We start from the raw sequence: 13,711 nt of genomic DNA on the forward strand, positions 1-13,711 counted from the left end.
TGCTTTTAAAAAAATGATAATTCAAAAACTCCATAGCATTCACATTTCAAAGACCCCAGACCAATCAAAAAAGGATATCCCTGATACCGTGTTGAGTACGTCTTCATAAAATGCAATTCCCTTTTTACTATATTTATGAATTAAAATATATATTTGAAAAAGATGAACATGGCAACATTTGGTGGGACCCAGAAGAAGGACCTTCCCCAGGGTGGCTCCCACCCTCTGGAACCCCATCCCTTCAAAAATGATACTGGTCCCCACTTTGATACCCTTTTGAGAGGCCCTGAAGGCCTGGTTTTGTCAGGGGCCTGGGGAACTCAGAGTGGGATGGAGCCCATTAAATGGCGTATTTGAGTTTGTGTTGTCAACCGGGGAGATAGCATTTTTTATTTTCATTTTTGTCTATATTGTGTTTTATTGCTTATGAGCTGCCTAGAGTCACTGTGAGCAAGTAGTCAACTACATAAATTTGCTTCATTAATACAGTAAGTAAACTACAAACATTGCACATGATTTGATTCAATATCTTTCATCTTCTAACAAGACAACTGGATTCTCAATCTCTTGCAATCTTGGGGTGTTGAAAGAGGGAAGGTGTTTCATTAAAGAATTTTGGAGAATGATTGCAAATGCAGAAGCATGAGCATTTCTTTTGCAATTGGCAACTATAATAAATCTTAGTGATCAGGATAATCCCCCATCAATCCTCTGTTGTCAGAATTAAGGACTTCTATATGTCTCCTATGGATATCAAACAATTCTTCTGTCTTTTGTTTGTGTGAGCAATTTCTCAAAGCCAGAAATATTACACCAAGTGTTAATTCCTCTTTATCAGTTGCTCCCTGTGGTTGAGGTCAGGCCGCAAAACAATGATGTAGCATTTTGGTAAGAATATACATCCCAGTAAAGCAGCACTGGAGGCCAAGATGGAGAAGACCTCCACAGCTACCATGGCTTTTCCTTTTGTGCTCAGATAGGCTGGAAAGAAGGAGATCCACACACTGCAAAAGGCCAACATGCTGAAGGTGATGAACTTGGCTTCATTAAAGCTGTCAGGTAAATTACGGGCAAGAAAAGCCACAATAAAGCTGGCGATGGCCAAAATACCCATGTAGCCCAAGACACAGTAGAAGAAGAAAGCTGACCCCTCATTGCACTGTAGAATTATTTTTTGGTGCACTGAGTGCTTGTCCAACTCAGGGAATGGGGGAAATGTTGACAACCAAATTATAGAAATGCATACTTGTAAGAGAGAGCATGAAAGGACAATAGCAAAGGCCAATCTTTTCCCCACCCACTTCCTCATCTGAGATCCTGGTTTAGTAGCCATGAAAGCCACAACGACAGTGATGGTTTTAGCCAGTACACTAGAAACGGCCACTGAGAAGGTGATGCCAAAAGTTGGTTGTCGGAGAAGGCAGGTCACTTTGCCAGGTTGACTGAGGAAGAGCAAAGAGGAGAGAAAACAGAGCAGAAGAGAGATAAGTAGGGTGTAGGTGAGGGACCGATTGTTGGCTCTTACAATGGGAGTATCCCTGTGCTTAATAAAAGTTCCAAGTACCCAACATGTCAAGAAGAAGAAACAAAGAGCTGCTGAGGTTAAACCAATTCCTAAGGTTTCTTGAAAAGTTAGAAAGACCAGCAGTTTCTGGATACATCCTTTCTTTTCTTTATTTGGATAACGATCTTCTGAACATTGAAAACAGTCATCCATATCTGAAAGCAAAGTCAAGGCAAGTTTTTATACATTCCATATTTTTGTTTTTTGTTTTTTTAAAAAAATAATTTTTATTGAATATAAATATTAAAAAAGACATACATAACATATACACAACAAACATTTATACAACATATACACAAACAGAGTATAATTTCTTCTTAAGCATTTTTTCAGAGTGACATTCTACAATTCTATTTATGATATATTCCTTCACCTCTCCTTAATCTAATAACATTTTTTATGATATATATATATATATATATATATATATATATATATATATATATATATATATATATATATATATATATATATATATATATATTTAAATTGGTAATATTTCCCCCTATATTTTTTGTATATTTCTGATTTTTAACCAATTATACCAATTATTCCATATTTTGTAATAATCTGATTCTTCTCTTTCTTTTAATTCTCTGGTTAACCTATCCATTTCAGTGCATTCTAAAATTTTTCCTATTACTTCTGTTTCACTTGGTGTTTTTTCTTGCTTCCAATTTTTTGCGTAGGTTATTCTTGCAGCAGTTAATATGTGAATTGTGAGATATTTTATATCCTTAGGATATGATTTGTTAAAGATTCCTAATAAAAATGTTTCTGGTTCTTTTTCAATCTGAGTTTCTGTTATTTGTTCCAACCATTTTTTGATGTTAGACCAAAATTTCTTTGCTGCCGGGCAAGTCCACCATAAATGATAGAAAGTCCCTTGTGCCTTTTGGCACTTCCAACAAATCGGTCTATTTTTAGGTTGTATTTTTGCTAATCTGGTTGGAGACATATGCCACCTATAAAACATTTTCAGTTGGTTTTCCTTGTACGCCGTTGCTTTTGTTAAATTTAGGTTTACCTGCCAGAACTTTTCCCATTTTTCCAAAGGTATTGTGTGTTTGATGTTTTGAGCCCACTTAATCATCTTTTCTTTGACTGTCTCTTCTTCCAATTTATAATGTAGAAGAAATTTATAAATTCTACTAATTAATTTATTTTCTGAGTCTAATATAATTTTATCTATTTCTTGTTTTTGATTATAAATTCCATATGTTTTTATATGTTCTCTGTATTTGGATTGTATTTGAGTATAAGTCCACCAGTCTATTTCTCTGTGTAAATCTGTCTCCAATTGTTGTTTTGTCTTTAATTTGCCTTGATAGTCAATTATATCTTTATATCTAATTATTTTTATCTTCTCTGTTAAATTTGGGTGTCTAATTGATTCTGCCGGTGCTAGCCAATTTGGTATCTTCATATAATGTTGTTTTTTAATTTTAAGCCAAATTTGTAATAATGAGTTTCTTATTGTGTGTCTTTTAAAATATGAATGTGTTTTGTATTTCTCATCCCACATAAAAGAGTGCCAGCCAGTTTGGAGTTCGTGTCCCTCAATTGTTAAAATTCTAGAGTCCTTTAATTCTATCCAATCTTTGACCCACGATAGTACTGCTGCTTGGTAATATACCTCCCAGTCAGGGAGTGCAGCTCCTCCTCTGTCTTTTGTATCCTGAAGCAGCTTAAATTTTATTTGTGGCCTTTTCCCTTGCCATATAAATTTAGATGTTATTTTATTCAGCTTTTCAAAAAACGGTTTATCTATTTTAATTGGGGTGACCTGAAACAAATATAAAAATTTAGGTAAAATAGACATTTTGATGGGCAAAATTCTTCCTAGGAATGAAATATGTAAATTTCCCCATTTTTCTAAGTCTTTCTTTGTTTGTTCTAGTAATTTATCATAATTGTTTTCTTTAATTGCTGATGTTCTTGTAGATAACCAGATTCCTAGATATTTTATTTTTGTTGTTGTTTGGATTAGTATATTATCTGTCAATTCGTTTGTTTGGATTTCTGTAAGGTTTTTTACAATTTGCTTCAATTTACTTTTATTGATTTTTAGTCCGGCCACTTCTCCAAATTCTTCTATTTTTTGGAACAAATTAGGTATAGATTCCATAGGATTTTCTATCAAAAACACTAGGTCATCAGCAAAGGCCTGAGCTTTGTATTCTTGTCTATTGATCCTTAAACCTTCAATTCCTTGGTCTTCTCTAATTTTTTTCAACAGGATTTCCAATGATAGAATATATAGTAAGGGGGAAAGTGGGCAGCCTTGTCTGACTCCTTTTGTTATATTAAATTTGTCTGTTATATCATCGTTCATAATTATCCTTGCTGATTACTTGGTATAGATTTCTGCTATAATTTTCCCAAATTTTTCCCCAATTTGCATATTTTGTAATTGTTCAATCATAAATTTCCAATTTTGATTATCAAAGGCCTTTTGGGCGTCAAGAACAACCAACGCTGCCTGCTTCTCCGGGTGTGATTCATAATATTCTAGAGCATTAAGTACTATTCTCATGTTGTTCTTTATTTGGCATCCTGGCAGAAATCCATTTTGGTCTTGGCGTATATATGTATTTAATACTGATTTAATCCTTTCGGCCAAGATTGCTGCAAATATTTTGTAATCGGCATTCAATAATGAAATAGTTCTGTAGTTTTGAATTAACTGGGGATCTGTATCTTCTTTTGGAATGATTGTTATTATGGCTTCTGTCCATGAATTTGGTATTTTGGCTTTTTCCATAGCTTCATTATATAATCGCAACATATTCTCTCCCAATACTTCTTGCATTGTTTTATATATTTCTACCGGTAGCCCATCGGGTACTGGTGTTTTATTGTTTTTTGTTTTTTGTTTTGCTTTTTCAGTACTTCATCTAGTTCTAATTTGGTTATTGGCCTATTGAGAGTTGTTCTTTGTTCTTCTGTGATTTTTGGCATTCTTGATTTCCCTATGTACTGTTTTATCTTGTCTTCCTCTATTTTTCCCTGATTATATAAATTCGCATAAAATTTCTTAATAATTTCTTTTTTGGCCTCTTTACTATGTTGAATTTCTCCTTTATCGTCTTTCAATTGGTATATCGTTCTATACATTCCATATTTTTGAAAATAATATTCTTCATGGGTGCCAACCATTATCCCTCTCAAGTTTTTTTCCCCCTATTTACTACCAGTTAGATCATGTTTCTATAGAAACACAGTTTTTCCATCATTGTATAAGCTGGGAACCACCATAACAGAAGTACAATGGAAAGAGCAACTATTCACTGAAATACAGTCCTGTCTAATAAATCTTCCCAATTTTTAAATTTTGGCCATTTTGACATTTCCCATTTTTCCAAAACACAGAGAAGAAATCTGTAGGGGTAAGATATAAGAGCTCAGCTCTCATGGGCGTTGTGATTCAGAGGTATAGAAACTAATATTCACCTTGAAGAACTCACAAAACTATTTGCTATACTAAAGTAGTGTATTAAAATTTGCTTTATTGAGGAGTTGACGGAATGTCTAACCTACCTTTTTGATCTGAAATCTTCCCTTCTGGACACAGAACACAGTCATAGCAACAGAATTGCTTTCCTTCCAACCCCTTCTTCCAGTATCCAGGGGAGCAATGCTCATTACACAGAGAAATTGGAAGAACCTGGTATTAAACATAAAAGATTTTTGCAAAGATGATTTTTAAGAAATTTGTATTGTTCTCCTTCATGGTAGGAGGAAGAATATTTGAATTCTCAAAGTGTTAGTACAGGTGTTTTTATGAGGTAAAGGTTTCCCTGTCCAGTTGTCTTCAACTGTAAGGCACAGAGCTCACTGTGTTTCTTGGGCGAGGGAGCCAATAATGTCTGAAGATATTTTCCATGGTCATGTGGCCAGCATGGCTATATGCCAAAGGCACAAGGAACATAGTTACCTTTCCACCAAAATGGTACCAATGACTCTACTCACATTTCCATCCTTTTGAATTCCTAGGTAGGAAGGAGCTGAGCCAGGAATGGGAGCTCAACCTATTGCATAGTGCTCAGGTCTCAAACCCTGGCTGTTAGCTTTCCAGCTGTGAAGCTCGGTGTCTTTGACCACTGAGCCATCACATATTTATACTATCTATTAAAATGTTGACATTATAAGGATGGCAAAGGGCATGTTTGGAGAATGGCAGGGTGAATAAAGAAATATATCTGATTTCAATATGATGGAAACAGTATCTTATTATTTCAAATAGAAATGCAACCCAAATTTGAATACTTGTCTTTTAAATTGAAATGTCAATCTGTCTATTTGATGAATGCTTGATCATTTTCAATCTGTCAATTTGATGAATGCTTAATCATTGACAATATTTCTACAGAAGATGGCATTTCAAAAATCACAAATTAGATTTCTAAAGAGGACTGTGTTCAATATTGGATCATAATGGATCAAGAAAGAGTTGATTAATTGATTCCACACCTGGTTAAAAGCGGGATGCCACACAATCAGCTCTTCATCAATGATTAATTCCTTCACATTGGGAATATGAGGATCCATCTTTCCAATTCTATTTCTCTGAAAGGATCCATTTGGAAAAGTGATCAAGTTGGTGATGTCAAATCCACCTGTTGCTTCCCCTTTCTCATTCAGGAACACTCTGTCCCCAGCTGAATTGTTGAAAGAAATGCCTTGAAGAAATGGATGGAGCTAGTTGAAAGAGAATGAGAGAAAGGCGGGGGGGGGGGAAGAGGGAGATGAAAGGATAATAATGAAAAAGTGGCCAGTATATTTAACTTTCATTTACTCATTCAAATAAGTACACATAAAATATAGATATGTAGTCATATCCAATAGTACTCTTAGAATACAGATAATCTATATTTCAGAGAAAGACACAAGTCAGTTCTAGTCTTAATTTAATATTACTACCAAGGCAAAAAATGAAACAACAGCAGTTAACAAATCAAAATAAAAAAAAGATTGATATTATACAACTTGATTGATCTATGTTTTATATTCACTATTTAAACAACTAGACAATCAAATTTGGACCATATCTAAACTCATTCTACATTGTTTGTTCTTTGTTAATACAAAGCTTCTTGACATCCTGAGACATGACAAATTTCCTTTAGCCAGATTTTATCATCTGAGAATCAATTCTTTTGTGAGTGTGTGTGTATGTGTGTGTGACTTTGTGTGTGTGTGTGTGTGAGAGAGAGAGAGAGAGACAGAGAGAGAGAGATTGTGAAAATGAGCTATATATATTCTTTCAAACATACAGTTGTTTCAAAGGGTGCAGGACACAGCTGAAAAGGATTGATATTTGGTCCATTCCTCTTGAACATTTATAGAGACATATTGCTTTGCATCCAAACTCTGAAAGGTTCATGAGCCAATGAGAAGTAGATTAGAGAACTGGTTGAGGATAGGTTTGGATAGCAATAGCACTTAGACTTGTATACTACTTCAGGCTTTGCAACCCTGTCTAAGTGGTTTACAGAGTCACCATTTGCCCCCAACAATCTGGCTCCTCATTTTACCAACCATCGAGGGATGGAAGATTGAGTCAAACCTTGAGCCAGTGGGCATCAAACTGCCAAACTGCTGGCAACTGGCAGCCAGTACTAGTAGCCTGCAGTACTGCTTTCCGACCACTGCGCCATCAGGGCTCTGGTGAGAACCATTCAAAAGCTAATAAGAAAAGTGAAATCTCTACACTTCAGAAATGTATTTGGGGCACAATAAAAGAAAGACTGCCTTCAGGCACAATACAATTGAATTCTTCTTGGAACCAGATTGTATAAATTCACATGACAGGCCAATTCTACAATAAAAATTGATGCATACAGTAAATCCCATTGAGTATCCTGAAATTAGGAAAGACATCATTTAGGTTCATCCTCTTATTTTAAAAAACAAATAGCTTTGTTGCCTCAATCTCTCTATTGATTTGTAACCATAGCCATAGACCACGGTATGTAAGCTATATTAGATTGTGGATGATTGTGGATATCTGTCTGTAACCTACACTGCATATTGGACATACTGTAAATACAATTGAGAGTGTCCACATATATTTTCCTCCATTCTTCTACTTGCAATAAAATACGTAATGCCACCAGGCTTCAAATTTTGGGCTTAGACAACTTTATGTTTTAGGCTTATCTTCATTCTCTTACTTTATAAAAGTAATAGATTTCTTGCCTCAGTTTCTCTATTAAGTTGTGGCCATAGACCATGGTAATAAGCTATATTAGATTGTGGATGATTGTGGATAATCATTGATATACAAGATAGGCATGGCATGGAAGGATTACCTGCCAAGACAGCAGATTTGGAAATTCAACCCTTTGAATCTTTCTTGGTTGGGATTTTGATCTCACTGCCTCATGCAAAGAATGTGCCACTGCATAAACAGCATTGTAGATACTGTAGCTTTGGCCAGTCATCTGAATTTCAAACAGAGCACCAGGTAGATTCTCCAAATTCTCTTCTCCACTACAAGTTTCATTGATCATTGAAGATAATTTTGTATTTGAAAATGAACAATCGAACAATTGCTCCCAAACCTCTTGAAGAAATGCATCTTTGTGGGTTGAAGGTTTGATGACTTGAAGAAATTCTTTAAAGCCTTGAATGTTTCTTGAATGTACAGTAAAGGAAAGAGCCCCATGGAACATCTGAAAATCCCAACTCCTTTGACCTCCCATCAGAACGAAATCAATAGGATTCATTAGGATCCAAATCTTGCTACATAATGCACTCTCTTTATTTTCAGGATCACGTATAAACATGACAGTTCTGAGCCATGCGATTGTGAATGTTTCTCCATAGGCAAGAAAAGTATTTGCTTTCTGATCTAACAGTTTCTCATTAATAGTTGAGACTGAATGAATTAATTGGGACAAATCTTCCAAGTGGATATGTTGTGGAATTTTGTGTGTGAAAGCTAAACAGATCCCATTCTGGGAAAGCAACAACTGCAATTTTTGCAAAAAATATTCTTCCTTATTTTCAGAAACAAAGACTCCAATCCACGTCCATCCAAAATGGAGAAGAAGTTTTATAAGTCCAGTGTACTGATGCTCCTCTTTTGGGACCATGCAATAAAGTGGAAATAACTGAAAGTGTTCTTGGGCAAAGGAACCATAAGTCAACTAAAGAAACAAAAAAGAGAAATTTGTTAATAATGAAAATCTTGGGAAAAATATGAAGACTGCCTCTTAGAAACTTAATGAAGGTCTTCCTACATTGAACATTTGTCCAATTCTATGTAGATTATGACAATTCTGATGAAAAAGAGAAGCCAGTAAAATCCCATGATGAAATATTTTCTCATCTGAAATATAACTAGATTACAACTACACTCAGTTTCCTAATACAGAGTTCCAGTATGTTCATCCTTTTAACAGTGTTCCAATATTTGAGGGGCTCCTACAAAGATGAGGGTGTAAAACTATTTTCCAAAGCACCAGAAAGCAAGACAAGAAACATTTGAAGGAAACTAATCAAGGAGAGAAGCATCTTAGAACTAAATAGAAATTTCCAAACAGTGAAAACAATTAACCAATGGAGCAACTTGCTTTCAGAAGTTGTGGGTGCTCCATCACTGGAGGCTTTCAAAAAGAGACTGGACAGTGAAGTATATGAAATAGTATAGGATCCCCTTCTCAAAGAGGGGGTTGGACTAGAATATCCCCAAGAAACCTTCCCATTCTATTATTCTATGTTCTATGTTCTGTGTTCTACATGCTAGCTGGCCTTTTCTATCCTCCTCTTGACACAGCTCAAGATTTCACCACAGATAGTGGTCAAATCATAGATGACCTTCTCAAATAAGATAAATTTTGTACTGTAATTTATGATTTAAATTTAAATTTTCTAATCTAGGATTGTAATAAAAGATTTAGATTTTCTTGACTGATTATTTTTAATAACATATTGAGTTGTGGGAAAAATTTCAGAAGGGAGAGCAAAGAGAGCAAAATTGAAGTCCTGCAGAAAGGAATGGCAAAATACTAACTAAATGTATACAACCACACTGTCAACAATTGCTAAGAAAAACAGTTTAGTTTTACACTGAACTATTTTTATCATACACAAAGCAAAATTAAGTAAGAAGAGTTGCAACCTATTGCTGCATGGAAGTCAAAACACCTCTATGTTTGTAATAAAAGGTTTTGATTTATTGGATTACCTTGAGTCAGACTATTGAGTTGTGGGGAAAACAGATGAGGGGTGATAATAATGTATTTAATTGAATTTCTATAGAAAGGTATGGCAAACAACTAGTATCTACTATTAATTACAAAAGACTTTTCTCTCTCACTCCATCCCAAACTACCTGTGGAATTTTGTAGACATGTATACTTTCTGCCATAAAGGATGATGTATCAGGACTTAATCCCCCAATGATGGCCATGAGATTCTTCTGGCTATCACATTTGTAGTTTGGGAGAAATTGCTGTGATTTGAAAAGCAGGTCCAGGGTGGTGCGATAAGTCATCCTTGGGTTGTTGTAACTATCATAAAGGTGAAACCCGAGAGTGACGTTAGGTAAGATCTGGGAATCCTCATTGATTTCCTTTACTGCAAAGGCCAAGGTGAGGGCATGCTGGTAGAATTTAGTTATTATACTGCAAATAGTTTAAACAAAATATGTTGACATTTCTTTTATGGTGAAACCATTAAAGTAATAACCATATGAGTAATAACCACTTCTGTCTCTTTTGTAAGTGAGAAGATGAGAGTCTTTGTAAAAACACTCAATAATTTGTATAGTTTTCAACTATGTACAGTGTTTCCATGATTTGCCACAAATAAGTAGAGAACAAAGTCATGGTTTTTTTCCCAAGCTATGACATTTATTTTAATCAGTTTGGCACTATATAGGAAGGATCACTCATTTGATATATGTATGTTATGCAAGGGGTGACTGCACAGACTAGATAATTTTAATTATTTTACACTCCATAAATGTTCTCCAAAAGACTTCCTGCAGAATAGTTTCAGACATTTCATGAGTAAGATTTTAACACAATGAAAATGATTTGTTTTCCCACAATCTGATAACTTTGAAGTAAGAGTAAATTGATATAAAAAACCATGCATTTATTCTCAAAGAGCTATTAGTCATATAAACAATAAAATTAGAAAATAAATGGAAAGACAAAAAATCCTTACAGTGGTAACTCATAAGGTATTAGAGAAGGATGTTCTTTAAATTCAATTTCAAAAAAAGAGTTAATTATCTGAGACACCATCCCACCCACGATGAGATCACCAGGCTGGTGCCACTCATGGGGAATCGGGAAAGCATCGCTCGCAGGGCAGCTCAGAGTAACTGCTTTCTGCATCAAGAGCACCAGAAGGAATAACATCTTCAGGCATTTGTCATAGTGAAAATATTTGTGTCTCCTGTCCATAAGAAAGTTTGTATTTCAAGTGGTTCATTCAATGATTGAGCCAAGGTTTATGTCTGATAATGAACCTAATCACAAATCCCATCATTTTCTATTTGAAGTTCCTTGTGTGTGAAAATTTGTATAGTGACTATAACTAGGATTGAACAGATGTTCTGGAAATGAATAAACTTGTAGCAATGAATCTCATGGAGCCATTATTATCCCTTTGTACCAAACTCCCTGGGGTTCAAGACTTACTTTATAACCAGATTGATACCTTCATTGTTGCTGAATTTAAATACCTTTATGCACAGTCCTTGATGTTTTGATTTAGTTAAAAAAAAAAACACGATTCCTGCAGGAGATAATTATTTTGTTTTTGGTGAGGCAATAAGTGGTTCCAGTGATGGTTCAATTTTTTTTTCAAATGAGCAAATGGTAATAAAAGTAATCTAGGGGACATTGGCAATTAAAAACAGCCTCAAGTGTTGAAATTCATGTTCATTCCTTACAATGGAACAGGATTTCCATTTTCCATAGAAAACAAATATATTTGTTTAGTAGAGAAGAGGAAATTTGTCAGACCTCTTAAGGTCAGACAAATAAGCCAATAATTTCTCGGGAGGTTTTGTCCAAATTTTCAGTCAAAGAATGTTGAAGCATGAAATGATAATAACATTAATACTGTTGGAAGAAATGTCCAACTGGGTGCAGTTCCAAAACAAAAACCATAAAAAAGGCATGGTCCCTTTCCCTAAGGAGATACATTTGTCGGGATACAGAAGAAGGACCTTCTCCATGGTGGCTTCCACCCTCTGGAACATCATCCATTCATACATTAGACTGTCCCCCCCACTTTGACACTCTTCTGTAAAGCCCTGAAGGCCTGGTTTTGCCAGCTGGCCTAGGGAACCCAGAATGGGATGGAGCCCATCAAGTGGCTTATTTGTCTGTGCCAAAGATGGTTTTTCAGGAGGCAACTGGAGTTTCTTGTGTGTGTGTGTGTGTGTGTGTGTGTGTGTGTGTGTGTGAGTGTGTGTGTTTTAAGATGTTTTGCTTCTCATTTAAAAAGCTTCTTCAGCTTTGACAGGATAGTGGGGAATAGAAGGATTTATATTCCTTGCAGACAGTTGGTCATTTGCATCCTTTTAGAGGGTCGTTAAAGCACTTGGAGGTTTATCTGTGTCCTCAGGGTCACCTGAGTATGTTAGAAAGGGAGGATCTCACCCAATAACTCTCGATACAAAGTAGTAATTGTTGCAGTTTATTTATTTGCAGTTTAAAATATATCACAGGTTCAGGTATGCAATAGTAACTGACCTACTGTATGTCCTTTCTCCTCAGGTATATATCTGGAACTGCCTGGTGCCCATGTGGATGGTCCTTTTTTACCCTGGGGGAGGAGTCAAGGTAAGGTGGGATTGTGGGAGTTATGGGTTGTGTAGTAGAGTTAACCCTTGATGGACCATGGAGTAGTGGGTACATATATAGGTTAGACATTTTATGTGACAAAATCCCCTCTAAATGTGTAACTGATACACATATGATTTACAAATAAACACATAATTTTGACATAAGGTATGAGTGTTGTTTTTGTTGTAATGGCTTGGTGAGTACGTCTCGTGTTTGCTCCTCGGTGTTGCAATGTATGGCTCTGATGAAACCGATCTCTGAGAGTTGCCTGACGTGTTTGCATTTTATATCAATGTGGCGTGACCTTTGACCAACTGCGTCGGCTTTTGATATTTCGATGGACGCTTTGTTGTCCTCATCTATTACTATAGGGTACAGTGGTTGTGTCCAAATATCATTGAGTAGGTCATCGAACCAGGTTAGGTTATTAGCGGCCTTGGACATACAGACAAACTCTGCCTCGGTGGTGGATGTGGCTACTAGTTTTTGTTTACCTGTATACCAGTGTATTGGGCTGTTGTTGAGGAAGAATATGTAGCCAGAAGTGCTCTTCCGGCTTTTAATGTCCCCTGCCCAATCGGCATCAGCGTAGCATGATAGTTTTGGTTCCTTGGATATGTCGGGTTCAAGACATAAATGGGCATCAGCACTGTACTTTAAATATCTGAGTATCTTCTTAATGGATTCCCAGTGGTACACAGTGGGTTGGCTGACATGTCTGGATAGTAAGTTGACTGCTAATGCAATATCAGGCCTTGTCCAATTGGCTATGTATAGTAGTGATCCTATGGAAGATCTGTAAAATTTGTTATCTGTGAATGGCTTCATTATACATATTCTTTAGGAAGTCCGGTTGCATGGAGATTCCGCTGGTTTTGGCTTCTGACATGTTACATTTGTGTAATAGCTCTATGATTTTCTCCTTTTGGGAGAGTCTGAAACCCTTGTCTGTTTTGATTATGTGAACCCCTAAGTACTTATCCACTGTTCCCAATGATTTTAGTGAGAAATGCTAACTTAATTCAGCAGCAAAACTATCACACCTGGATTTCTGCTTCCCTATATCGTCTACATAAAGAAGAACACTCTCAATTGACCCTTCTTCCCTTTTTGTGAAAAAACATTTGTCTTCTGAGGTAGCTGTGAACCCCATTGATTTAAGGGTCCTGGCTAGGCAGTCATACCATCTTTTGCCTGACTGCCTGAGACCGTATAGGCTTTTGTTCAGGAACCAAGTGCTACCTTGCCCATCATCAATTCCAGGTGGGGCCTTGACATAAATTTTCTTGTCTAAATCGGCATGCAGGTATGCTGTCTGTACATCAAACTGATA

The 13,711-nt window shown here is 36.0% G+C and overlaps 1 protein-coding gene across 1 annotated transcript; it reads right to left on the reverse strand.

Moving 5' to 3' along the window:
• Positions 1–820: 820 nt before the first annotated feature.
• On the reverse strand, positions 821–13,531 carry LOC139324800 (vomeronasal type-2 receptor 26-like). The gene is made up of 6 exons (XM_070954549.1): positions 13,422–13,531; positions 9,906–10,197; positions 7,945–8,718; positions 6,038–6,133; positions 5,105–5,231; positions 821–1,719 (listed from the first exon to the last, which is right to left on the reverse strand). The coding sequence occupies exons 1-6, from the start codon at positions 13,529–13,531 to the stop codon at positions 821–823; spliced, it is 2,298 nt and encodes a 765-aa protein (XP_070810650.1).
• Positions 13,532–13,711: the final 180 nt, after the last annotated feature.

This window comes from Pituophis catenifer, unplaced genomic scaffold, assembly GCF_029215685.1.
Source record: "Pituophis catenifer annectens isolate HBS135680 unplaced genomic scaffold, rPitCat1.0.hap2 SCAF_15, whole genome shotgun sequence".
Classification (NCBI taxonomy): Eukaryota; Metazoa; Chordata; class Lepidosauria; order Squamata; family Colubridae; genus Pituophis; species Pituophis catenifer.